The 27,083-nt window shown below is 30.4% G+C and overlaps 3 protein-coding genes across 8 annotated transcripts in view; 1 reads left to right on the top strand and 2 right to left on the bottom strand.

Annotated features, from left to right (window-relative positions):
* LOC130668646 (uncharacterized) overlaps nt 1-1,919 on the bottom strand; it is a 35,080-nt gene extending 33,161 nt beyond the window's left edge. For all 3 annotated transcript variants that reach the window (XM_057471030.1, XM_057471032.1, XM_057471031.1), the window contains exon 1: nt 1,375-1,919. The gene's annotated coding sequence lies outside the window, so the exon portion shown is untranslated. The remainder of the gene's footprint in view (nt 1-1,374) is intronic.
* Nucleotides 1,920-3,261: 1,342 nt separating this feature from the next.
* Nucleotides 3,262-27,083, top strand: part of LOC130668543 (E3 ubiquitin-protein ligase UBR4) — a 34,920-nt gene continuing 11,098 nt past the window's right edge. The window contains exons 1-11 of one of the 2 annotated variants that reach the window (XM_057470881.1): nt 3,262-3,442; nt 3,524-3,621; nt 8,448-8,881; nt 15,695-16,216; nt 17,349-17,515; nt 17,602-17,836; nt 17,914-18,031; nt 19,500-19,654; nt 19,723-19,891; nt 20,803-21,380; nt 22,325-27,022. In XM_057470881.1, the coding sequence (XP_057326864.1) occupies nt 3,321-3,442; nt 3,524-3,621; nt 8,448-8,881; nt 15,695-16,216; nt 17,349-17,515; nt 17,602-17,836; nt 17,914-18,031; nt 19,500-19,654; nt 19,723-19,891; nt 20,803-21,380; nt 22,325-27,022 (7,296 nt within the window). In that variant the 5' untranslated portion in view covers nt 3,262-3,320. Of the gene's footprint in view, nt 3,443-3,523; nt 3,622-8,447; nt 8,882-15,694; nt 16,217-17,348; nt 17,516-17,601; nt 17,837-17,913; nt 18,032-19,478; nt 19,655-19,722; nt 19,892-20,802; nt 21,381-22,324; nt 27,023-27,083 lie in introns of both variants that reach the window. The other variant, XM_057470880.1, reaches the window with a different exon arrangement.
* Nucleotides 12,970-15,094, bottom strand: LOC130668544 (uncharacterized). 3 transcript variants are annotated; one of them, XR_008990041.1, is made up of 4 exons: nt 14,755-15,089; nt 13,858-14,634; nt 13,565-13,775; nt 12,970-13,200 (listed from the first exon to the last, which is right to left on the bottom strand). XR_008990041.1 is itself a non-coding variant. In XM_057470882.1 (3 exons), exons 2-3 carry the CDS (start codon nt 14,182-14,184, stop codon nt 13,197-13,199), a joined length of 624 nt encoding a protein of 207 aa, XP_057326865.1. In that variant the 5' UTR covers nt 14,185-14,634; nt 14,755-15,094; the 3' UTR covers nt 12,970-13,196. The 3 variants fall into 3 exon arrangements, 1 of the variants encoding a protein (XP_057326865.1); XR_008990040.1 differs by having other exon boundaries at nt 13,565-13,757; nt 14,755-15,087; XM_057470882.1 differs by having other exon boundaries at nt 13,565-14,634; nt 14,755-15,094.

Raw genomic sequence — 27,083 nt, 5'->3', positions numbered from 1 at the left:
TTGGGTAATAACAAAAAAAATTGATTACGTCAAAAAAATATCACCAGACATGCCTTTTTTTTATCTAATGTTGTTCAGATTAGTTTTGTACTTTAACAAACGTTTTTTTTATAAATAAATGATTTTACCCTCTCTAAGATTTGAACCTAGAACGATTACGCGATACTTATGACGCTCAGCCACGGTGACTTTTTAGAAATCATGTTTTTAATAAACTTTAAAGTTAGTCATTGCCATTTGTCATTTTAAATATTAATTTACAAAACTAAAAAATAAAATTTAAATATTTAAAAGTTTATAAAAGCAGCTTTCGAAAAAATTGATGTATTTTATATTTTTATCGACACCAACAAAAAAATTCATTTTGTTATAAAACAAATTTTTTTCTTAGTAAAGAATTTATTTATAATTATTTACAATTAATTTTTTTTTATTAAACTAAATAATTAAGATCTTGAAGTTAGCAGACAATTGAAAATTTTTTGATTTTTTTTGAACAATTAAATTTGAAAAAAAAAAAAACTATAAATATGCACATGTAGAAAATTTAAAAGACTATAAGTGCAATTTTTTGAAATATTTTTTTTTAATAATTTCTCGCTTAAAAAAAAATCCAAAAATTATTAGACGTCGGCTAACTTCAGTATCATAAATAATTACTTTATTTAAATTTTTAATTGTAATAAATTCGAGAACGTTTCGACTAAATTTAAAAAATTTTGTTTGTCTTAAGTAACTTATGCTTTTAGAAATTTATTACTGAAGTGAATCAATAGTTTTTTAAAAATAAAAACTATAAATTCTGCTTTAGAAAAAATTCAACGATTTTGAGTATTTATGGAAACAAGAAAAATAATTATTTGGATTTAATTTTTCTTACCCTCATTGTAAGTAATTCAATTTTTATAAGTTATACATACATTTTAGTGGCATGTATGAGCTGACGAATTGAAATGTTCATACATTCGCATGAAATAAATCATTTGTGTCGGAGTTAGAAATTTAATAAAAACATTTATGAAAATAATTGACGGTACTCAATTAAAAATGAGCTCATGCCGATTCTCCCGTATAAATAAAATAAAAGACATAAATTAAATCGTATGCAGGAAAATTAATTTAAAATATATTTTGAAATTTTTCGAAATACAAAACATCAAATGTTATACTGAAAAAAGGGACAGAGAGCAGATAAGTCTCGAAAGAACACCGAATACAACTCGAAACTTGATTTGCATACAAACGAAGACAAGTGTTGAATCTCATTCTCGTAACAAAACCAGAATATAATCGTAAATTGTACGAAAACGTTGAGTTTAAAGTTTTAAAAAATAATCAATCATATAAGTATGGTTGAAAAAAGTAATAACTTACATTTTTAAAAATAGTGATAACATAATCCTGTAAGTTTAAATTCGAATTAAAAACTCATGAGTTTCTTTCCATATAATTAGTGTCTCGGTGTCCATTTTGTTTGGTTAATTATTAAAGAAGCAGCAGTGCTGCCACAAGTTGCAGTGACATAAAACACATACACTCGACAGTTACGATGCAGTTCTAATACAAATAAAAAATCGTAATTTATTATTTTTATAAATTAGTTGCCGTTTAAAATAAATAATAAACAATCTAATACTTTTAAAAACAATATTATTTAATAATTAAGTACTATACTCTTAAATATCGTACTTTCACTGTCAAAAAGTTTCGATTCAATAGTACAACTTTACTTAGACATTATATGTCACTTTTCACTAGTTAACTTTTATCAACATACTGCCATATAATTCCACCTTATTGAGTTTAAATTACGCGATATGTATTTATAAATTTACACAATCTTTAAAAGAACAATTTAATTCACTATTGTAATTATTTCATTCGCTTTTACAGCGGCTAGCTTTGTGCGTCTAAAGGTAACAAAATGGAATGACCACTATTCAGCCGTGGCCCGTGGCGCAGTTTCGCACTAAAGCTATCCGGAGTCTCCGTAGTATAGTTTTTTACGATGTCCGACTTTACTGTTAATTTACGGAAATCTACACCTGGAATTTAACGCCAAGTTCCATGACATTGAAAGTAGCAGATGATCCGGAAGTTGACAGACAATTAGTAATTTTTTGATTTTTTTATCAACAATTACAAAAAAACAAAAACCAAAAATATGCACATATTGAACATTCAAATAACTACAGGTGCATTTTTTTCAAATATTTTGTTTTTTTGATTTATTGTTTAAAAAACAATCTGAAAATTATTAGACGTCGGCTAACTTCAGTATCATGACAGACAATCAGCAGTTTTTGGTTTTAACTTTTACTGAATAAACTACAAAAATAAAAAAAATAAATGAAAATATGCATACGTAGAAAATTGGAAAAACTCTAGGTGGAATTTTTTGATAATTTATCGTTTTCAAAAATTCCAAGTTATCAGACGTCGGCTAACTTCAGTATCATAAGTAGCAGACAATTTTTTTATTTTTATAAACAAAATTGTTTTTTTTTTAATGCACAAAAAATTTTTTTAAAATTATTGACATGCAATTTTTCGGTTTTTTTTTTTCGAAGAGTATTTTACTTGTTTATTTATTTATTTAAAATAAAGAATTTTTTTTTGTCTGCTACTTTCATATTACCATTTTTCACAGCTAAAAATTATGAGTGTGAATGTAGCAGACATCAGACAAATTTAAAATTATAAATAAATAGAGTAAATAATTAATGAAATAATGTTTTTAAAAAATACGCATTTAAAAAATTTTAAAGTTAATAAGTGCATTTTTTGAAAATATTATGTTTTTAATTATTTACTCTATTTATTTATAATTTTAAATTTATCTGATGTCTGCTATATTCACACTCGTCTAAAAGTTTGCATGCGATGTTAAGGCCAACTTACCTGTCAAATTTAAATTAAATTGCCTTCAACTTGACGACAATTTGCTGTCAACTATGAGACTAGCGTCTTTCACTACAATTTGCGGACAATTTGAACCACAAGTTGGCGTAAATCTACTACCGCTTATAGCAATGAACTTGACAGAAGCTAAAAAATTAAAATTGTTTTCCATTTTCGACTGAAAAAGTCGCGGGAAAGAGCGTCAAGTTGAACATCAGTTTTTTGCAGTTGCCGTGAAATTCCGGCCGTAACTTTCTGTCAACTTGCAGTCAGGTCATAGTGACGTTCGCTTTGTGTATCTTGAGAGGGGATGTGATTATACTGTAGTCAAAAAGTAAAATATGTGAAAGTCACCTTAATATTTAAGCAATCAAGAGGATAACTACTCTCTGATCAGTCTCATCTGCTATTCTACAAAAATGGCAGCGAAGAGTGGTGGTTGTGTTGACTGGTTGTCAATTGTAAAACCAATTTTTACTTCATCTTACGAGTCATTTAGTAGAAATGAAGTTTTAGAACTTGTAAAAGCTATAATAGAAAAGTAATTTATATTTTTTCCACGAATTATTTTACCCGAAATTTTCATATCATTTTATTGTTGTGATTTGTTTTTAATTTTCAGTGAATCCGAATTTATATGTCATGAAGAACAATACGAAGCTTTTTACACATCGTTCGCAGCTCTAGTTGCTGATTATATTAGCGGTAACATTAATAACAGTAAGTCATCATTTCAACCAACTAATAAATCCAACGATCCTGAAGTTAGCAGACAATTAGCTACTTTAGAATTTTTTTTTCAGCAAATCAATTACAAAAAAACAAAAACTAAAAGTATGTACATGTAGAAAATTTTAACAACTACAGGTGCAATTTTTTCAAATTTTTTTTTTTATAATTTATCATTTTTAAACAAATCCAAAAACTATCAGACGTCGGCTAACTTCAGTATCAGTAAATACAAGCAATAATTGAACCGATCAATATTTCTATCGATACTCAAGTGTTTTTTTTGTCTAAGGACTTAATCATTTATGTTGACTGATGATTATTTATCACTTTGTGCTTTTTAAGGCGAATTTAATGACGCAATAACAGTATTGTTTTATCCAAAAATTTTCCATTAAAGTTGCGAACCTTTGGACTGATTAATTTGTTGAATTTTCCAAGAAAAATTGCCAATGTCCAGAATGTTCTTTTCAGGATACGTTCGTGATTAATTTGTAAAATTAATATTTATCGTGTTTCCAAGGTTTATTTGTAAAAGAAAACTGCGTATAGATTTTGTTGAATGACGTCTTACTATTTCTCTCCATTGTTATTATAATTACAAGTACAGAAGTATCGTAAGATGGTTTAATAATGATACGGAAATTAAACGTGAGTGTGAATGTAGTAGAGATGAGACAGTTTTTCAATTTAACACAATTAACTAAAATAAGTAATGAATAGGTAATGAAGGAAATTTAATTTTATAAAAAAAATGTCTCGTATAATTTTTTCTCAGGACTAATAAAAAAGCCGTAATTTCAAAATTAAGATTCTTGTAATTATCAAAAATTTGAATTACTCATTATGAAACTTAATTTTGGAATTACGGTGAAAATATTGGTCGTTTGAAAAAATTATACGAGAAATTTATTTTAGAAAATTAAATTTCCTACAACTTTTGTTTGAAAACTTTTATGGTAAAACGAATATTTTCGCGGCAATATCAAACATTTGAATAATTCATTTAAAAATTAAGGCTAAAATCTTGTCCCTAGTAATGAAGATGAAAAAAACTGAGCGTACTGATTTTTAATTTATCCAAATACGCATTTTTTAATCTTCTACTTACATTTCATTTATTTATTCTAAATGCCAATTATCAGTTGCATTCACACTCACAAATTAGCCGACATCTAACAGTTTTCAGGTTTTTACAGTTTATTTAATATTTACAGTTTTTTAAATATTTTACATGTACAATTTTTTTTTTTCAATTGATTTTTTGAAAAAAAAAATAAAAATCAGAAAATTGTCAATTGTTTACCGTGATTAAAAACGTCGATTGGATCCGATTGAAAAATTCTAATCATAAATCGGAAAGTTAAACGGAAAACAGAAAAGAATTATTTTCCGTTTGAATCTGATTGAAAAATGTCAATCTGATTTAATCGAAAAATAAAATATATTTTTTTGCTGATTAAATCCGATTGAAATTCAGTCGGATACTTGGAACTTTCCTGAGAATGTACCTGAAGCTCGGTCCGTTCTTCGTGCAACTCTAATTCAACGTTTATTTCCGATCGAATCTGATAGAAATCCGATTGAGTTTCAATCAGATTCAATCGGAGTTTTTAATCAGGGCACTAACTTCAGGATAATCTATTTTTCTCTAATAGCCGTTACTTTACGCCGTCCGGTTAATACCTATACAATTTTATACTGATGGTTGTAATCTTTTTTCTGGTCAGTTCTACCTAAAGAATTTTAGTCAATCTTATTTAATTATTTATGAGGGAGGACATGATCAAGTAACAATCTATTTGACCAGAAAGAGAAGATTAATGTTTAGCAGAGTAGTTGCATAATTGTTACTTAAGAGAATCCTCTCGCTGAAAATCAGTCGATTGAGATCAAATATTAAATGAATCACATGTGGCTAATTACAAAAGTAGTGAAAACTTTACGGCATTAAAAATATTAATTTATTATAAAATTTCATTTAAAACGATTATTTTACAGTCGACTACCCGTCATAAGCCTAGTCTAGAAACTACGGGAAATGTTTCTTGAAATTTCAGCCCCCCCTCTCCACTACTGTGTGTTTAGTTTTGGTTCTTGACTACTCGTTATGAGCCTGTTACATTTTATATCATTTCCAACGTGATAATTACGTTTTGTTACATACGTCACTATCCCGATATTTCAAGTGCTTATGGTGCTAAAATATATACTTATCTTTTTACACTTATAATAATTACATCGCAAACATTTTTAATGATAACGGTATTAATTATAGTAATAATAATAAAAATATTATTGTTGAGCATTCTGCTCAATAAAACTTTTAAATTATAATAAAAGAAGATTTAAATGTTATTCATGATTACAATTATGAACAATAAATTATGTTTTACTCAATATTGTTTCAATTATTTTTCGCGAAATATAAATAGTAAATTTTCATCAATAATTTGTCTATTGTTTCCTATTGTTGGTTTAAAATTTTGACAATTTTAACGGAGACTTATGACGAGTAATCGACTGTACCAAAAAAAAAATAATAATAATAATAATAATGAATTTATAACATACAAGTCCCCCTTCGATTTTGGTATAACTGAGATATGTTATTCTCCGTCGAAATCTAAGAGACACGTATTTTTTTTTATCGGCAGAAAAACTTCTAGGGGGTGAAACCGCACAGTAAAAAATATTGTGTATCTGTGTCAAAAACGGTCCGTGTTAAATTTTTTGTGTTGATTATTTTGTGTCAAATCAACACAATTCTCTGTGTTACTTTAAAATTTTTAATCGATCTACTATTCAACACTTTAAAAGTGTTACCTAGTACAAAATCGATATTATCAACATTTATTAAGTGTTACTTTAAAATCAACACAGAAAAAGTGTTGAAGCGACAGTTGAATTGTGTTAAAAAAATGTCTTTCTTCTATTCACGCGGGAAGCGCCATTAAGCATCAGTTTTGCTTGGTTAGTTATTATTTTTGTGACATTGATTTTATTTATTTTCAATTAAACATAAAAAAATTAAGTTGACAAAGTTCATGATTCGTATAGTTTAAAAAAAAAAAAATATTTAAAAAATTGCATCTGTGGCTTTTTTACTTTTCTACGTGCGCACATTTTTATTTTTTATTTTTTTTTCGTAATTGATTTGTTGATAAAAAAATTGAAAAATTGTTAACTGCCTGCTAACTTTAGGATCATGTTTACTATCACAAAATAGTTAAATGTTAAATAATAATTGTTGACACTTTTGATAATCTAAAAATAATTCATGGTACAAAAATAAAATGTAAAAGTTAGCATTTTTTTTGTGTCGCCATTAACATTTAAAAAGTGTTGAAGTTACTTCTCATATTACTCGAATTGTGTGTTGAAATTTTAACACAAATTTTGTGTTTAAATTCAACACAAACAGTCTGTGTTGAAAAATAACACAAATATTGTGTGGACCGTTTCTAACATACAGATTGTGTTGATTTTAACACAATATTTTTCACTGTGCGCCCGTCAAAGTTTAGGCTCCAAAGGGGTGTCTTTCAAGTTTCGCATACTTGCAGTTTGAATAATCGAATGGGACTAATGGCATCATTTTCAGCGTGAAAAATGATGAAAAGTGTCATTGGTGTTATAGTAAAAGAATTAATAGAACAAAAGTTATAAAGGTTGAAATTCACAAAACTTTTATTAAAAAAAAAAACTTTTCAATGGATTTTAACGAAACCAACGTCGATCGAAAGAAGAACACAAAATAGAGGATACATATTTTTGGATTTTTCCGAAAAATCTCTAGTTTTAACTTGTCGAAAATTATTTTTTCATACATTTTTGGCAGTGGAGGCATCATAATAATATTATTTTTTAATATTTTACTTACCTTTTACCTTTTAATTCCAGACTTAATTGTTTGTGTCAGGATATTAAGCATTGTAAATATTAACATATCTTAATTTTAAGGTGCGTGAAATAAGGGATTTATTTGTAGTAAAGAAATGATTCAATTGCTGCAAATAAATGTGCTTCAAATATATGCCCTGATTAAGAAAAAAGATTTAATCCATATGCTGTGTATATCTATATATTAGTCGATTTAGATTGTTTTAAATCGTTTCAAATTGTTTTGAATCATTTCAAATAATTTTCCTTTATCAGAGTGTATAGTATCGTCGAATTTTTCGTTATTAGTCACAAATGTAATATCTTTGCCACAAATATATCAATTACAACAAATAAATTGGTTTATTTGGGACAAATATTTCTTTTTTTCAGTATTTAACGGCAATGATTGATATCTGTTGAAGTGACTTATACCATTTCATTTTAAATTAAATAATTATTTCCAATGATTTGATATTACTACATATGGTCAGGGAATTTTTTAATTATTTGACTGGAATACCTGAAAAAGTCAGGGAATTTCAATCCCAAAATCTGTGGCAACCATGCCGACAAAAAAATCTAATTCTAATCGTTACTTTTCAAATAAAAATTATTATTTCGCCGAGGCAAAATGAAAGCGGTCCAAAAGTACAAATTTTTCCTATAAGTAACGATTCTTCGTACTTTTTTTCGTCGTCCGCAACCTCTATTCGCTCGTATAAATTCTTCTATCGCTACCGGGGTAAAATCCCGGATAATTAATTTGAATTTATAGCGGCGGCCATAACAAATGTTGTTATTCAGCCATTAATACCGCAGTGTTAACAGCGCTAGCTCTCATTGTATTCAAAGTAGAATTAAAATAATATTACTAAGTTTGCTATTGATCAACTATTATTCTGTAATCGATTTTTTTTTTGTTTATTTATCAGTACCAAAAAGTCAAATAGCAACAGTTTGGCAAGCATGCAGGATCCTTCTAAAATATTTAGTCAGCAAGCAGCCTGGAGATGGATCAGCGACTGTTTTGACAATGAAACAATTGTTATTGCCGATCAAAGCACTATGCACTGGACAGTCACTGCTTACCAAAACCGAAGAGGTAGCATTGATTGCTATCATGAAAAATTCAAATATCCCATCGTATCTAGCGACGGCGTCAACTGTTGGAGAAAAAGAGGGTTTTTCACAACTTAATAAAGATCTTAAAAAAGTACGCAATGATCTCTCTACATCAATCCTTGAACAGTTGACAATGCCACTGCAAGATTTTATACCGGTTGTGACACTTATAAGCGAAACGCCATCTGAGGTGAATAAAAATATTACAGAATCTGGTGGAAATGATGTAAATAATGAAATTAAGGTGAGTACACTTGAAATCTAAGTTTTTATTTATAATTACTTCCCTATAAAAAAAATCCATGCAGAACTGTATGGGAATCCATAGGTATCCATACAGTAAAGTATAGATTTACAGAAGAATCCATCGGAATCAATACAGAAAGTATGCATTTACGTAAGATTCCATGTAAGAAATTATGGATATCTGTATTTACATATAAGAAATATTACTCTTTAAATATTTCAAATATTTAAAAGTCTGAACCATTGTGCCATGATGATCATGCAAAGTAGAAAGTACAATTTAACTTTAGCTGTGATAAGAGATTCCAGTATTTAGGCAAACAAGTTTTCGGACAAAAAAAAATAACTCTCAATATCAATAACGGTTGATTATTTATTTATATATTTCTTATACAAAGACTCAACAGCTTGCGCCAGTAATAGGGTCACTTAATATTATTTATTTATTTATTTATTTATTTACGCCATTCGGCAGTTATACATTATTGAAACAACAAGTAAAAAATAAATGATAAACTAAAATTACAAATTGAAGAAACAGATAACATCACATGGATGATAAAAAAAGTTATAAGAGAAAAATATAAAATAAAAGTAACAGCAAAAAAAAACAAATATCACTTATATATAAATAATATCCAGCCGCTTTGCGACCATGGAAATGACAGTTGATTACATTACTAAATTTCTAGCGGCACTTTTAAATTTATTAGCCGAAACACCAAAAATGTCAATCTCAGATGCAAATTCGTTGACTAACTTTGATATTCTATACAGCGGAGCTCGCGTGGAGTAGCGCGTTTTAACTTTCGGGAGAACGAGTACTCTTGATGTTCTCACTAATGTTACACTGAGAGAAAAATCCAGTAAATCTAACTATAAAATGACAGTTAAATAGCGCTCTAACTATTTTTTCGGAGTTACTACAACACCAATAGATAGTTATTATAAATATCTCTAAGTAGTTATGTTAAATATTTTTTAGTTCAATTAACTATATAAATAGTTAATGTAACTGATTTTTAAACTTGTATTCAATTAATAATTTTTAATTTTTTAAACTGAACTTAGGTAGTTAATTCATCTATAACTCTTTCATTAAAGCAAACAAAAATATTAAGTATCATTACAATGTTTTTTTAGTTAATTCAATGAATATTTTTTAGTTAAATCCATTAAATAAATAATTTTTTTTTCGCACAAATATACCATTCACATGGTTTTAATCATTAAGTAGAGACTCTATAGAGTTTTGATTAGAATTAATTTTTTTTTGAAAGTTCAATTTAAATTTTAAAGATAAATTACTTATTGAACCATTAATAATAAATATTAATGTCTTGATGTAATATAGGATAAACTATAATACAATCCAAAAATGTAAGTATCACTTTGTCAAATGACATAGTTGTACTGATGCCGAAATTGTTTTTAACTTTGGAATTTAACAGTTCTGAGATATATATCTTGCCAGGGACACTACACAGCGGCTGGGCGCGATCTCGTGGCGAGCATCGAACTACTCCCGCTACTGCTGTCTGGTACCGGTGACTTTCCTCTCCTCCATACATATGTTTTCTCTCAAGAAATTTTTCTCTTGGTTTAAGCAATTTTATTTAGATATTAACTCGTGTTTTGAACATTTTAATTTTTTTATGATTATTTGCCTTAAACGCAAAATTTAAATATAAATTACACATATACACGCTTGACAGAGGAAAAATTTCTAATTCACACCGCTTAAATTTAATACAATACTTAGTGTAATTTTCACACCACAATTTTTACACAGACATTTACACTACACCGAGTCCAATAATATTTTACAGTGTAGACAAACTAAAATTTGAAAGACGCATTTAGGTTTTGATAACGTACAAATGAAGAACCTTATTAGCTAAAGGAAAAACTTTTGTCAGCTATTAATATTGATCCTAAATGGTTTTTAAAATTATCCGATATTTTTGCGAATTATAACTACATCGAAAAAAGTTAACTCGAATCAAGTAAAAATGTTCTTGATTCAAGAAAAATCTTCTTGGACCAAGTAAATAATTATCTTACAATTTTTATCTTGAATCAAAATTTTTTTTCTCAAGTCAACATATTTTTATGCTTAAATCGAAAATTTTTGTACGACAGTTCAGTTTAAGTATTCCAATTTATCTTAAATAATTGATATAAATATGTATTTCTATTTTCAAAATATTTTTAACAACTAAAGTTTTCTAAAAAAATTGAGATAACAAATTTTTTGGAAAAAAAAATTCTTTGTAAAATAATTTTTTTAGAAAAAAATAATCTTGCAAAAAAAATATGTTTGAGAAAAAGTTTTTGATAAAAACTTTTTGGCGATTTAAAAACATTTATTTACTCAATCATTAAGTTTTGAAAAAAAATTAAAAATCCATTTCCTGCCTACATTTAACTCAATTACAGTAACTTGAAAATTTTAGTTCCATTAACTAGATTGATATTTATAACAACTATTTTATTTTAACTTTAAATCAGCAGTTTCAATAAAAACAATTTTTATTTACATACACTAAAAAAATTAAGTTATAGTTAATTTTAAAATTCATATACTATCAACTAAATTTTTTTAGTTAAAACAACAATTTTCGGAGACTGAAAAATTTTAGTTGCTTTAATTAATTTTTTTTTAGTTTGAGCAACTACTGAATAGTTAGCCTTACTAACGCATTAGTACCAGTAACTAATTTTAAATAGTTGAAGTCTTTTTAGTTGAAATGACTATCGACTTTTCTCTCAGTGTAGGCACCACGAACTTGAACAGACTAACTAATTCAAGGACATCCAATCGGTTATTAATAATATCAGCACCACAACATAATGTCAGATATTTTTTTCCAACAGCAAGAGGCCTACAGCTTATATATTCATAAGCCTGCTGCCGACTCATAAAAATATTCCTTCCGTTATTTCTGAACCTTATGTGACTGACAAACTTTCTTTGAACCCTTTCTAGCTTCTCCACCTGATAATTATTAATCGGGTCCCAGATTAGACATCCATATTCAAGAATTGGCCTTACTAGGGAATTAAAAAGCTTAACCAATGTCACATATTTTTTGAAATTATAGAGTGACAAGTATGTAAATGTGCATTCTTTAAATCTAGTAGTATTAAATAGCAATATAAAAATAGACTTATAAAGTCAATTTTGACTTTAAGTTTGCATTACATTACGTTAACTCAGTGATTCTATCAAAATCTTAAGTTTGTACAGTACTTTAACTAGGGTTTATTGTTCTCTAAGAGATGTTAGAATAGGCGCTAAGGTATTGGTCGATAAATGTTGATTAAATCCGAATAAGTCTAAGGCTCTTTCACTGCTGTTGACCAAGCGATCACATACCATGAGTAAACTGTATAGTGGGGGTGAATTATGACAAAAGTATTGAAATATGAATAAAAGATACACGTAAAAAAAGGTGTAGTTAAATTTATTACAATTCGGGGACACCCATAATACTCTGACCGGTAATATATAGGATTACTACACGTTCAGTAATGATTACTAGTCTATTGTGGTACACAAATTGTAGTAACATCTACTACTGTCATTAGCAAAAACAATTCCTTGGTAAATGAAAGCTGTAGTTCATACTACTCCACAATTTAGTTTCAAATTTTGTATCCTTAATTTATTAACGGATTTGCAAATAATTACTCCACAAACACAACATTTTTTGAGTAGATTTTTTTTTTTCATTTTAAATTATCTCTGAGACAAATTTATTCTTATATTACCAACATACTTTCATTGAATATTAAATTTTTGTTGATATAAGATACGAGTACGTAATATTAAAGGTTATAATTCACACGATTAAAAATATAGTTAATGTAACTACAGTTGTGGAGAAGTACAGTGACATGGTGGGGTAAAAAAGTTCTTTTCGCTGTTGTTTTCGTCTGTTAGTCATTTTACTACACACTGGAGTAGATTGTACAAATTATGTGATATTGTATACTCTAAAAACAGTAATGCCAACAAATTCTTATAATATTGTGTGGTTATAGAAACCATAAGAAAAGTTCTCCCTACTAGATTAAGGGGTTAGGGGTACTCAGGGGTATGAAAAAATGATGATTTTCAATAATTTTTTTTTTGTAGTTAATTACTTTATTTGACAAAAATAAAAACATAGCTTTATTAGAACACGTTTCGATTTGACTTCACGAAAATTTCAAAAAAAAAAATTAATAATTCAAAAAGTTATCGCTGTTTTTGTAGAGCCCGTTCCTCCCGAAGTCCTTTGCGGTGATCATCATAAGTCCTTGGAGATTCATCTAAAATCAATCGGACAAGAAAAATTAGTTTTATTAATAGATAATCTTGTGCCTGATCGAAGCTTTTTTTTTTTTTTTCGAAATTAACAAAATGGCGGCCTCAGGAAATTTTTTTCAAATTTTCGAGAAAAAAACCGACAGTTTATTGTTAAAAAAAAATCGAAATTTTTGAAAAAAAAAAAAATCCTTCGATCAGGCACGAGTTTTTAATGTATTTCAAAAGTACAATAAATTTTATTGAAATCTACCGAGCAGTTTTTAAGTTACAGTGATCACCAGTTCAGAAAACATAGTTTTGAGAAAAACGCATTTAAAGTTTTGCTATGGATTTATGTCGAATTATAAGAATTATTTAATAACTTACACTGAGTCATCTATTCCTGGACCATATAATAGCTCTTCAGCCGACATAGCAGCTTCCAAAATATCGATTTGCTGGTGCCTACGTTGCAATCGACCTTCTCGGGTGTTATCATTAGCGCGCTTATCTGCTACTTTGATACGTGCAGCATCCATTCTTTCTGCATACCGATGAGAATTAGGCCCACAATTAAGTCCTAGTGTATTCATCAAGACTAATAATGAATTTATACCCTCATTAAATATACACATAGCAACGTATGCAGCTATTTGTACGATAGTAAAACTAGTATTTACCGTTTTTGGGCATATTTTCCATACTAGTTGGTTAAAGCTTTCATTATTATTCTGATTGAATCCACCTACACATCTTGAAAGTAAATTTTCATTACTAAGATCTTCGTATATAGGCTTGATAGCTTTTAAAACATCAGAAGGTAAAGGAGAATAATCGTGAGAAAAGGTATCAAGCTCTCCTCTTGCTTCAGCGCGCTGGTAAGAGCACCAAGATTCTTCGCCTTTTGGACACATATCATGATTCGGTTTTTCATCACTCGAGCCGTAGTGATAAAAGGTTGCCATTATAGCAGATTTCATATTTTCAACAGGAAGGAATATATTCATTTCCACAGTTATTACATGCAACTACAATTTTGAATCCCAGCCCACGTGTACTTGCTGTTTGAAACACTACATTTCCATCACATTTTTTACATTTTATAAGAGCAGAAATTGCAGTGAATACCTGAATAAAATTTATTATTCGAAATTCAGTACTGCTGTCTTCAGGTACATCATCTTCAGTGTTTTGTTTTAATTTTTTAGAAGATGTACTCTGAATACTTTCATCACGTTCGGCTGTTTTCGGATTAAAAACATTCTTTCTTTTGACTGAACGTGACTTATTAATTTTTTCAGAACTCCGAAGTTCTCTTGAAACCTTTCTAGAATCACGTCCCATGGTTAATAATTTAATTCACTTGAGAAATAATTTATCACAAAACTATCGACTGATCAGTGCAACGACTACAGGTATACTGGCAACCAAAAATTATTTTTCAGTTCTTGTACTACCTACAAATTGTGAATATATGTAGAAGGATATATATATATATAGAAGGATATATATATTTATATATCCTATATATATATATATATATATATATATATATATATATATATAATAATAAATACATTAAAATGGGGAGATATTCATGACAATGAAACCCGAAAGGTCGGTTGCTTGCAGCTGTTTCTAGCTACCTGCTCTCGAATGCCACGTAGCACCCGAGCGTCCTTTGGTCATTGTTAAATAACTCGAAAAGAATTTGTCGGATTCACTTCAAATTTTCACACAATATTTTTAAAATATTATACTTTAAGAAAATGCAAAAAAAAAAAAATCGATTTTTTGAAAATTCTGACTACCCCTAACCCCTTAAGCAGCTACTGATCCTACAAATTTTTACCCCAGTGGGATAGTAAATAGAACTATTACAGTAGAGATTAATCTTGTAAAGTGTCACTTATGCAACTACATTTGTCGATACGATGACCACAAAATCTAGTTCAATTATTACTAGTTTAGTCTGGCAAATTTAACTCCATCATTTTTTTTGCGTGTTGCTATTTTTCATGGTTTGCGAATTTTCTGGAATTCCGAGCAGTGCAGCCAGATCGCGGACGAAAAGTTCCCCTTCCCAAGCACCGTTTAAGCTGTGAGTGATGCTAAAATGGTGCTTGGGAAGGGGAACTTTTCGTCCGCAATCTGGCTGCACTGATTCCGAGCAGCTTTTAAAAATTGTGTGATCACTCTCTTAAAATGAATCAGTGAAAAGTACTTCAATCAGTGAATATACATTGCACAAGTAGTCCTAAGAATATCACTAATTCAATAAGTGATATACTTGGAACTGGTTCGCAGTAAATATTCACTGATTTGCAGGACTTTTTACTGATTCATTTTAAGAGAGCACGTTCAAATTTTTGGAAGCTTTATTTCCGCGGCTAATTATTATTAAAAATGAGGTAAAAAGTTGTTACCTGAATGACATAATATCACAATTATTGGAAGCACAAAAGATAATTTTTTATCAGATAATTGAATATGAATTATCTACTTTTTTTTTTTCAGACCATGTTTATTGCAAATAATATCAGTACTCTTCAGAATATTGGTGCTGGAGACACTTTGCTTGACATGTGCTGCAATTTGCCACATTTATCCCGATACATGCGAAAATATCAGGCTTATATGAATAAAAAAGGGTTTAGTTTACCTGCAAATCACGCTGAAGCTCATATAATCAGGCATAGCTTACACTCTGTTGTAAATGACATTAATATAGTACATACTGTTCTATCATTACCAGTTCTTGAACCATTAACGCCTGAAAAGCTTGAAAAATTGTCATTGTTAACTATGTCTTGCTTATATTGTTCGATCGCTAATGCAACCGCTGCGAGTATAGTCGGAGTTTCAAATGCTGTTTCGCCCAAATGTAATACAAATAGTTCAGGAACTCAAAACAATCAAGGTGGAAGAACTACTGAAGAAGATTACGATTCTTTGGCTATAACAGTCGTTGAAAAAAGTCTTGAAATTTTTGGATTAGTTTCAAACATAATTAAATCTAGTACAAGAGCGGGTGGACAAGTAAGAGTCACTTTTTATACATATTCTTATAAGTAGAGTAAGATAAATGTTCCAATACCGGAACGACGAAGAGCAGATGACTTATTTTTATCGTTTTAAAAATATTTAAATAGATTACAAAAAAATATAATTTATTATATCATAAAATAGACATTTAATTATTCGAAAATAATCAAATTGATTAATTTCGCTTAATTTTAATATATATCAAAAATTTTTTTCTACGACACCCGAGAGATCCAATACCAGAATAGTAAATAAAATGTTATTTTTTAAGCAAATGAGTTCAAAAAGTTTCAAAAAGGTAGATTCCTTTTATTAATTACTAATAAATCTAAAATATTTTTAAAAATAGTTATCAAAAACCGTATGATTTCTTTTTAACTTCCCGCTAAGAATAACATACATATGACTGTTTCGGCACTGGACATGGGTTCATTTTAGTATACAAACAGACGAACAGTGTAATTAATATAAAAATATAACTTTTTTATATTGTTAATATGTTTTTTTTTTTCGAATTTTATGTAATTCGAGATACTAGGGGTGTGCGAATCGGATTATCTATTCGATTCGAATTTCAGAATTATTCGAAAAGTTTCGAATTATTCGAATCTTCTCGTATTATTCGTAAATTTTCAAATAACTCGATTCGAATCGAGAAAATTTTGGTCATTAGCTTTCAAATATTCAATTTTTATTGAACGGAGAGCTTAGCTCTTAAAGTAACCAAAAATTATTTTTTCGTAGATTGCTGTCTAAGCTTTATTTACTTTTGACAAAAATTTGAATTATTCAAAAAACTATTACAATTTTAAGTCGTTCAAAAGAAAATTTCGAAATCCGTAAATTTTCGGATAATTCGAATTATTCGATTCAACATTCAAATTGAATAGTTCGATTCGATTCGATACGAATTATTCCTAAGTTTTGAACTATTCACACATCCCTACTAAAAAAATATAGAAACAAAAATTATTGAAAAATTAATTAATTTCATTGCGTACGAATTTAAATACAATATAATGATTATCAAATCGTTCCGTTATTGGGTCTTGTTCCGGTACTGGGACATTTACCTTACATATGTTCAGTTTTGTATCAAAAATTTTACCAACACTTTCCATTTTAGATATTACAAAACCATTATTTAATCGGCGTTTGGTTGTTAGTTGCTGGTCTACAAGCTCAATTAACAGTTAGTAGTTTTAGTAATGCAACGGATAAAAATAAAGAGGAAAAAGGCAAATCACCCAGCAAAGTTCGTGATGGAACTTCACGAATCAACCTTATGAAAGTGTAATTAAATTAGTTTATTTTTTTGTTAATGGCAGATCGGTTAATAGGAGATCGTTTTTTAATTATCAGTTATTTATTTTTCACAGTCAACAGGGTTTTGGTGTCTTGTCAGTTGCACTTGCTTCTCACGCGCTTTTACTTATGAGCGCTTTACTTGAAGACGTTTCAGTGGAAGCTGCTTATGAAAATCCACTTCCAGAAGAGTCAGCTCCCTTGGAAATTTTAGCAACTTCAACAGCACTTCAAAGAGCCATGACTTTTCTTCAAGAAGCACCAATTAATCATTTACTATTTTATTTAGCGACTATCAGTTATCGAAAAGTATGGAAATAATTATATCCTGTATTTTCAAAAAAAAAAAAAAAGTTATTTCTGTAATATTTGATGATATATTTTAGGCCTGTACTTTGAAGAGAATACAAAAACATCCTCAGGAAGGGGATACATTGAGCCAATCAGATTCCACTACTTATTATGAAGATCTATTGAGTTTTTCTGAGAGCTCAACTGATGAAGGTAGTAGGATGAAAGTTATTACTTTAACACAGAAATCAATCACACTATTCACGTTTTAATCATCATGTCGCATTCATTTTCATACAATATATCTATACAAATAAAATCCTACATTTTCTACATAGTAAAAAATAATGTATTAAAATCATCACAATCTGTGTGTTAAAAACGGACCTAGGATTTCAAAACGCGGAGATCTGTTCAAAACTCGGTTTTCGAAATTCGGACCGAAACCAATAACTTCCTTTTTTCTTAAAAAAATTTCCAGTTTTCTTCGTGGGAAGTTAAAAACAAAAACATATTTTTATTTAGCAAAAAAATAATTTCAACATTACATGAAATAATCAAAACTATAACTAAATATTTTTTTTAATACAATAAGCATTCCAATTTTCGGTAAACAGTAAATTTATTGTAGTAATAATTAAAATTCTTAATTTAAATTGACATATAAAATGTTCATTTCACTTTCACTTTTCTAATAATTTTTCCGTGACTCGACTGACTTTTTAACATAAATTTCTCAGAAATACCGTGAATAGCTATACATAAAGTATGATATATAAAGCAATAGTAGCTTTAAACTTCGAATATTGTAACACGGTAATGATAAACTATAATAAAAAACAAATGAATACATTGCAAAAACTACAAAATCGCGCTATGCGCATTGTTCTCAATGTGAACAATGAGTATACATGAGTAAATCTCATGTTAGAATCGTTAGGATGGATGTCAATTAGATAGAGAATGAAGTATAATACCTTAATACTAATCTACAAAATGATCCATAAATTGACTCCATCTTACTTAAATGAAAGAATCGAATTGAATGGTAACAAACACAATTATTGCACCCGGAATAGCTTTATGTTAAATATTAATAATACCCGAACTTAAACCGCTGAAAAGTCGGTAACTTATAAAGGATTTCAATGGTATAATAACTTGCTAAATGATGTTAAAGATGAAAAAACACTGGACCGATTTAAACGATCTCTAAAAACGTATATTAAGTTACATCGTAAAATCTAATTGTTATTGTGATGATGTATAAAAAGATACGATAACAAGTAGCAATTTTCTAATTACAATAAATCTATTACTATTAATTTTAAAGTAACACTTAATAAATGTTGATAATTTCAACTTTTGTACCAATTAACACTTTCAGTATTAAATAGAAGACCGATTTAAAATTTTAAAGTAACACAGTGAAATGTGTTGATTTAACAAGAAATTTAACATGGACCGGTTTTAAACACTGACACACAATATTTTTTACTGTGTAGATTACCATTGATTCTTTATTGTTAGTTGCACGTTACTTCGATGGCATATAGTGGACATCGGATATTAATCAAACTTTAATTTTTATCAAAATTTTAATTCATTGACTTCCATTTATTCTATCTTACTAACTCTCTGGGGTATGTTCACTATGTAGAACAAACTGTTATGTCGGTAGAGGAGGACAGTGAACCTATCTTGGGACTATGGTTTGAAGAAACTTTATCTCCTTCTGAAGAATCATCAGGTAATACAACTAAGGAAACAAATAATGAAGTTGGTCCTGACCACACTACAACCACGATCGTTCCTGATAATCGTGAGCCTCATGGGGTAAGTTAGTTTTTTTTTATCAAGACTTCGATGACATTCAGGCATTCATTTATATTTTTTCATTACAGTATATTTCATTAGCGACACAAATATTTCAATTCATGAATCAACATCTCATCGGTAGTCGAAGTTCTTACGTGCGGGACTATGTAGTTAATGGATTAGTCGAACAACAAATGGTGATCCTCGCCGCAATTATTAGAGATTTAGATCATGAAACTGCTAAAACTGAAACAGGTATTACAGCATTACAATTGTTTATGAAAAATGATTGAGTAGTTATTGAGAAAGCATAAGTATATGTGTGTCAACAAATCGTTAGTTTATCAACTTTGAATGATAAAATACCCTATAAAGGTCGTACAAATATCAATGGCAAAAATTTATATAAATTGTTATATTATACCTTTAATAGACAAACACTCACGTGTGTTAAAATGTCCTGATTTCCTTCTAGGTGTGCAATATACCTTTTTATTTTTTTTTTTTTTAAGTAAAAACTTTTTTCGGCGCGTTGGGTGATTTTTGAATAGGGACAAACTTATGAGTTCGCGTCATCGACATGCTGTAGCAGTATACCTGTAGCTATAAATATGACGTGTCGCACTTAGACAGCAAACTATAAAATTCAATTTGCATAATTAAATTACAAACCATGTAAAATTAAAATTATTTATCAATAATTTAAATTAAATTATAAAATTATTTTATAAAACATTATAAATAATACAGTCCAGTCGCGTTGTGAGTCCGCCGACTTATATTTCTTGGAAGACATTCCCCTCTATGACCACCAAAATAATCATGTACACACTCACACGCTAGCAAAGTAGGCGAAGTGTGAGTTACGGCGTTCGACTGCTGAACAGAAGTAGGGGTACAGGAATTCTTGGAATTATATTCCCCTACATCCCTGTAGGCAGATTCATAACGCGATTCGACTGTAGTACGATTTGCAACCGAAACGAAACATCGCGAACGAATAGTGTTTGTATGGGGTAGTAGTCATGAGTCTCCCATGGTGCAAGGGGGTGGTTGTGCGTTGATGGTATTTCATGGTTTTAAGTTTTCACTTATGTCGGTAGCCTCCAATGACTGCCATTTTTTTTTTCTAATTTTCATCTACTTAATGAGTAATTATTTTCCAGGAACAATTTCCGTATTTTATGGCGCTACCCTTGGTACCATGTACACTGAATTTTCTCAAGCTTTAAGTCGATATACACACAATTTACTGGCACATAATACATTGAGCGAGTCATTGCAAAATACGCTACTTCAACATTTAGGAGTTAGTCCCTGGACATCGGAAAATGGATCATCAACTTTATGGCCTTTACAAGTTTATCCCAGAACGCTTAGTGTTTTGGCTCAAATTCTTTTACTTAAACCTCAGTCAGAGAAAGAAGCAGCTTGTATAAGTATTTGGCAGAGATTAATCACAACTATAATTGAAAATGTTTGTATTCCTCCTTCAACGTTCGAACCAGAAAATGAAGATCTAAATGTCGAACATGCACAATTGGTTCTTTTTCTCTTCCATTCACTAAATTTGATGCAAAAAAAATCAGTTTTATTGTTAACTGCAAGTGGAGCTATACGATGTAGTGAAGCCGTCAAAAGTCCGATGAATGACTCGCAAATTCTTCATCTATCACGTCTTCTGTTATTGCTCGAATATATGATGAGACATTTATATGATGCGCCTTCAACGTTGCTTGAACAAGTGAGTTATTTATGATTATTAAATCGTAGTTTTATTATTTGTTACACGCATTTTATTATAACTTCGGAACAAAGATCTTTCTATTCGTATCGGAGTATAATACTATATATTGAACAATATAGTTCAGTATTTAATAAATTTAAATCGATAAAATGCAAAATAATTAATAAGCTTCTCTAAGTTTGTCTGAGATAACAGGGCCACCTTTTGAAAGAAATAACTGAGTGGTAGTAGAAATCTCATACATTTTTAAATTATTAAAAGAATCAATAGTACACTGAGAGAAAAAATTTATCTTTTCAAGAAAAAATGTTTGATTCAAGTATTTTATTTACTTGCTTAATACTAACAAAAAATTTTATTTTATTTATTTATTTCTTTAACGTCAATTGGCATAAAAATTAAAATTTGATTCAACCCTTCGTCCGTCGCGCTATGAGCACAGCGCCGCAATTTTTATTAAAAGATTATTTAAAAAAAAAAAAAATTTCCTAGTCTTTTGAAATTTTATGAGTTCTTCTACGGTACTTTTTAGTATCGAATGAATGAATAACAATTATTTTTTCGATATTTTAAATATTTAAAAAATAATTTTTTTTGTTAGAAAACCTGATGTGCCGCTGACGCGAATAAACTCGGGCGTTAAATTTGTCCGTATTTTCTGCGCAGTGTTGTCAGTTACCACCAGCGACTCATTTCCAGTTCATTTAATTCATCTCTTTCTTTAATATTTTCATTTAATACAAAATTTTTATATTATTACAAAATTTTAAAAAAATTTAGTCGTACAAGCTTGTGTGGTTTTAATTTTTTAAAATCATAGCTATGATACTTGGCAACATCGCAATATTAAATACATGGTGGCGGAACACCACGGCGCGACGAACGAATGATGGCGAGATATTAAATCGCGAGGGTTAAACGACATATTAATTTTTGTTCAGGTCCAGTGGAATCTCCTTTCTGCTACAAGCTTAGCGCCGGATACAAAAGAAGGTAGTAAACAAGCCGCAAGGGTTTATACTCCTTGGAAAGAAATAGAAGATAATTATCCAAAAAGTGGATCACAAGACGAATTCACGATGAAACCGCGTTTCTATAACTTAACTAACGCCGATTTCAATAATCAAGATATGCCAAAGCTAGATGGATTAGCGTGTAACTTTATATTAGGGACTACAGACAAAGTTAAATATCCCTTGCTCGTAGATGCATTAATAGATATCCTTAATGTTATTAATCAAACCAGTTTACCACGAAAATTGCAGACCGATACGAAAGATAAAATGTCTATTACTGGTTTATGTGCTACGCAATACTGTTTTTTTATTTGCTGGAGACTTTTATTAATGTTGCCGCCTTCTACAACATACATGGATAAATTAGCTCTGGGTGAAGAGATTCCGGCAGGTCCGATGCTTCTGTACTCCTTGATTTGGGGTCCTCGTACTGCTTATAAGACGTTTGCTGGATGGATGAAAGATTGTCTGGTTAAACAAGGAATGTTTACTCAATATGCTGAGAATCTTCTTAAAACAGTATCATCTACAGTTAATTCCTTAAAGTATGACATTACATTAGCGAAAAACTGTATTAAAATTTTCAAACCAGAGTTAAATACTTCGGATAAAATAATGCCACAGTCATCATTACCAAAATTAAGTTCACTTACGATTTTGGCTGCAGTAATTGGAAAATTGCAAGTCCTTATGGACGAAAACATTTCGAAAACGCCAACGGATAAAATAGAAACTAGTAGAAGTCCACAGAACTCGGAATCAACCTCACCAACTACAAATAAAACGATTACTGATATACTTCCGCATGTATTATCATTAACGGAAGTTATTTTATCTTCTTGCCGGTCCAGTGTTCTCTATCAAATGCATGAACTTTCTGAACCAACTAAGAAATATAATTTACGAGACTATTTAGTTTTAGACGGTATTATTAGTGTAGCTAATTCTAACTTGGCTACGGAATCTTCTATTGTTACGTTATTGCCCGTCGGCATTCGTTCTATTTTAGACAAATGGAAGGCCATAAACGTAACCTATATACCGTGGAATACTTATGCAAATGATATTATTCCAGCAGAAAGCTATATCCTCACTATAGTAAACCATCACATCAGTACTTTGTCGGAGTATGGAATTTTTTCAATCAATCCATCACTCAAAAATTTACTTTATTCTTTAGTAGTTTTCCTTCATGAATACGTCACTCCCGCCAATGTCCCGGAGAATTCAGAAATTTACAACCAAACAATTGAAATTTTAATATCTCTTAGTATTGACGCAAGAACCGATTACTTACAAGACATGGTATCAAAAATTTTAACCAAATTACTGGGCGGCATCGAAAGTGAATCGAGAAAATTAAAAGAATATCTTTTTATTCTGAATCATACTTACAATGTTATTATTGATTACACGAAACACAATGAATTTATAAATCTTTCCGTTGATGGTAAAATTCTTAAGCAATGCATCAAATATTGGGAGCAGTTGTTAGACAGTCCTGTGGGATGCAAAGCTTTAGATCAATTTTTCACATCTTGTCCAGACCGATCACTAGTATCCGTTCTTCTATCAATTTCATCTCCACAAGCGTCTCAGCAATTCAACTTTCATGTTCTTCACTTTTTTAATAAATTATTTAAAACTGCTGAGAAAATGAATGACGATTCATTAGATCGTCTTTGTTGTTCAGTTTCGAATCTTACAAACGTCGAAAATGATGTGCTTCAGTCTTGGCTGAAGCACGTGATTTTGGGGACTAAAAATAATGTACCAAATGTATTACCAACGAATACACAAACTGGAAAAACAACGGGACCTGCCAGTACGTCTGAAAATGTTGATGAACCTCAAAAAAATGAAAATCTAAATAATATATCTGAAAATGAGCAAGTAGGCTGGCCAACTGCGCTATTAAACTCTGCAAACAGCAATCAAATATCTAGTTTTAATGAAGATCATCAAATTATGCAAGAACACAGTCAATTACTCCAAGCGCTAACAAACTATGTTGTCAAAGCAAACAATTCACTAGATGAAAACGTTTCTGCTACTATACTTCAAGCTTTGATACCATGGGGTTATCATATTTTGTCTTCAAGCATTGAAGGGGCGGGATTTTCTGAACTGATGCAAGTAATGTCAACATTGGCTGACACCGGAAACGACAAAGGGCACGTACTCCTTTTTAAAGCAGCAACTGATTGGGTTGAGTTATGTAAGCAACGATTAATGAACAAAGATCTGCAGACACTTGACAAACCATTGCCGTACATCGAAGCAGGATGGTGTGTTTTAAATTATATCGCTGATATTGTTAATGCAGTTTGTCCTTTGCAATTTTTCGCTTATGATAGGGCTACAAGTCCACCGTGGGAAGGCGCATCTCCTCTAAATGATTTTAATGATGATTGGATGGATGAACTAGCTCACGAAGATGATGATAGTGCTGCAGAAGATTCTGATGAAGACAGTCTTTGTAATAAATTGTGTACGTTTACAGTGACACAAAAAGAATTCACAAACCAACATTGGTATCACTGTCATACCTGTACTATGGTTGATGGAGCTGGTGTGTGTACAGTTTGTGCCCGAGTGTGCCACAGAGGACACGATGTTACTTACGCCAAGTATGGAAATTTCTTTTGTGACTGTGGTTCTAAAGATGATGGATCCTGTCAAGCTTTAACGAAAAGAAGTCCACAAAGTTCGGAGCATCAAATAGGAAATACTCCAACGTATAATATTGTAAATGGAAATGAAAGCAGTACTCTAACGACTAGTAGACTGCGTAAACGAGCTACAAGTCCTGTTCACTATGATGAAAATTTAGAGCGTAATGAAAAAGATAAAAAGAAACAAGTTAAATTAGCAAAACAGTTAGAAGGTTCCAAAGAATGGGTACTGTCCCAGTTATGGTCTAGCGGACTGATAATTTCATTAGTTGAACTTACAAGAACATTATTACCAGCAATAAATATTTCTTGTCAAAAAAATTCTTCAGTTGGTTGCCATACTCGTGCGCAAATTGCACTCAGACAACTTCACACATTAGAAAAAAGATTTGATCATACTGATCAACTGATGTTGTCAACTTTAGGCTCTCAAGAAGGAGCATTCGAAAACGTAAGAATGAACTACTCAGGTGATCAGGGACAAACAATTAGACAGCTTTTATCTGCTCACATGATTAGAAGAGTTGCCATGTGTTGCTTATCATCCCTTCACGGTAAACGACAGCATCTTGCCGTATCACATGAGAAAGGAAAAATTACTGTGTTGCAACTGAGTACCCTATTGAAACAAGCCGACTCTTCAAAACGAAAATTGACCCTAACAAGATTAGCCTCTGCGCCTATTCCCTTCACTGTTTTAACCATAACCAGTAATCCGTGGAATGAAGACTTTTTAGCTGTCTGTGGTTTAAAAGATTGTCATGTTTTGACATTCAACAGTTCTGGCATAGTATCAGACCATTTAGTTCTTCATCCACAACGCGAACCTGGTAATTTTATTATCAAAGCCATATGGTTACCTGGTTCTCAAACTCAACTGTCATTAGTTACCGCTGATTTTGTTAAAATTTATGACCTCAGCAAAGACGCACTCAGTCCTCAATATTATTTCCTTGTCCCAATTGGTAAAATCAGAGATTGTACGTTCGTACACACTGAGGATGGAGTTTTTTACCTCCTTCTTATGTCATCTGCGGGATATATTTACAGTCAAGCTATGACCGATGAAAGTTCTGCGAAGCATGGTCCATTTTACGTCACCAACACCTTAGATATTTATCATCCAGAAATTAAGGATTACGGACAAGTTGGTGGTGGCGGAGTTTCTCTATATTATTCTCATGCACTTCAGTTACTATTTTTCAGTTACACATGTGGTAAAAGTTTTATTGCGCCTCTAAAAAACATGGACGCAGACATAACTACTGTGTTTATGATAAATCTCCAAAGTAATAAATCAAATGGCAATAAATCTAATAATAATCAGCCTCAACCTCTTTGTCAATGGAGCGAAGTTGCTAATCATCCGGGATTAGTTTGCTCTGTGTTTCAAACAAGTAATAATCCAGTAATATTGATGATAAAACCTGATGTGATAATGGTACAAGAAATCAGGGTCGTTCCCAAAGCAAAAATAATGGACATGGTAGCGATAAGACATCCAAGTTCTAATGCTGAGCACAGAACGACTCTTATACTTCTTTGCGAAGACGGCAGCTTAAGAATCTACATGGCTGCAATGGAACAAACTGGATTCTGGATGTCTGCGAACGTTCAATCCCTTGGCACTATTTCTGGGATAAAACAAAACAGAAAAAAGAAAACAGCTAAAATTGGCAAACCTTCAGGATTGGTATCTTTTCCAATAGACTTTTTTGAACATTGTCAATTGATGAATGATGTTGAATTTGGAGGCAATGATTTACTACAAATCTACAATGTCGCTCAGATAAAGCATCGACTGAATACCACCGGAATGTATGTTGTTTCTACAAAAGCTATTGGTTTTAATGTGGAAGTTACTAATAATGATCCCACGCTAGTCATTACCGGCATTAGAGTCCAACTTGGAAGTCAAGACGTTCAAAGAGCTCCACTTTATGTTGAAGTAAATTATTTATACACTCATTTATATTTATAATAGAGTTTTTTAATGACATTAACATTTA

The sequence above is a fragment of the Microplitis mediator genome, chromosome 5 (genome assembly GCF_029852145.1).
Source record: "Microplitis mediator isolate UGA2020A chromosome 5, iyMicMedi2.1, whole genome shotgun sequence".
Classification (NCBI taxonomy): Eukaryota; Metazoa; Arthropoda; class Insecta; order Hymenoptera; family Braconidae; genus Microplitis; species Microplitis mediator.
This window is presented reverse-complemented; position numbering and strand designations above follow the sequence as displayed.

Bases quoted from the DNA above. Each gene is read 5' to 3' on its own strand.
- LOC130668544 (XM_057470882.1), bottom strand. From the start codon at position 14,184: ATGAATATATTCCTTCCTGTTGAAAATATGAAATCTGCTATAATGGCA.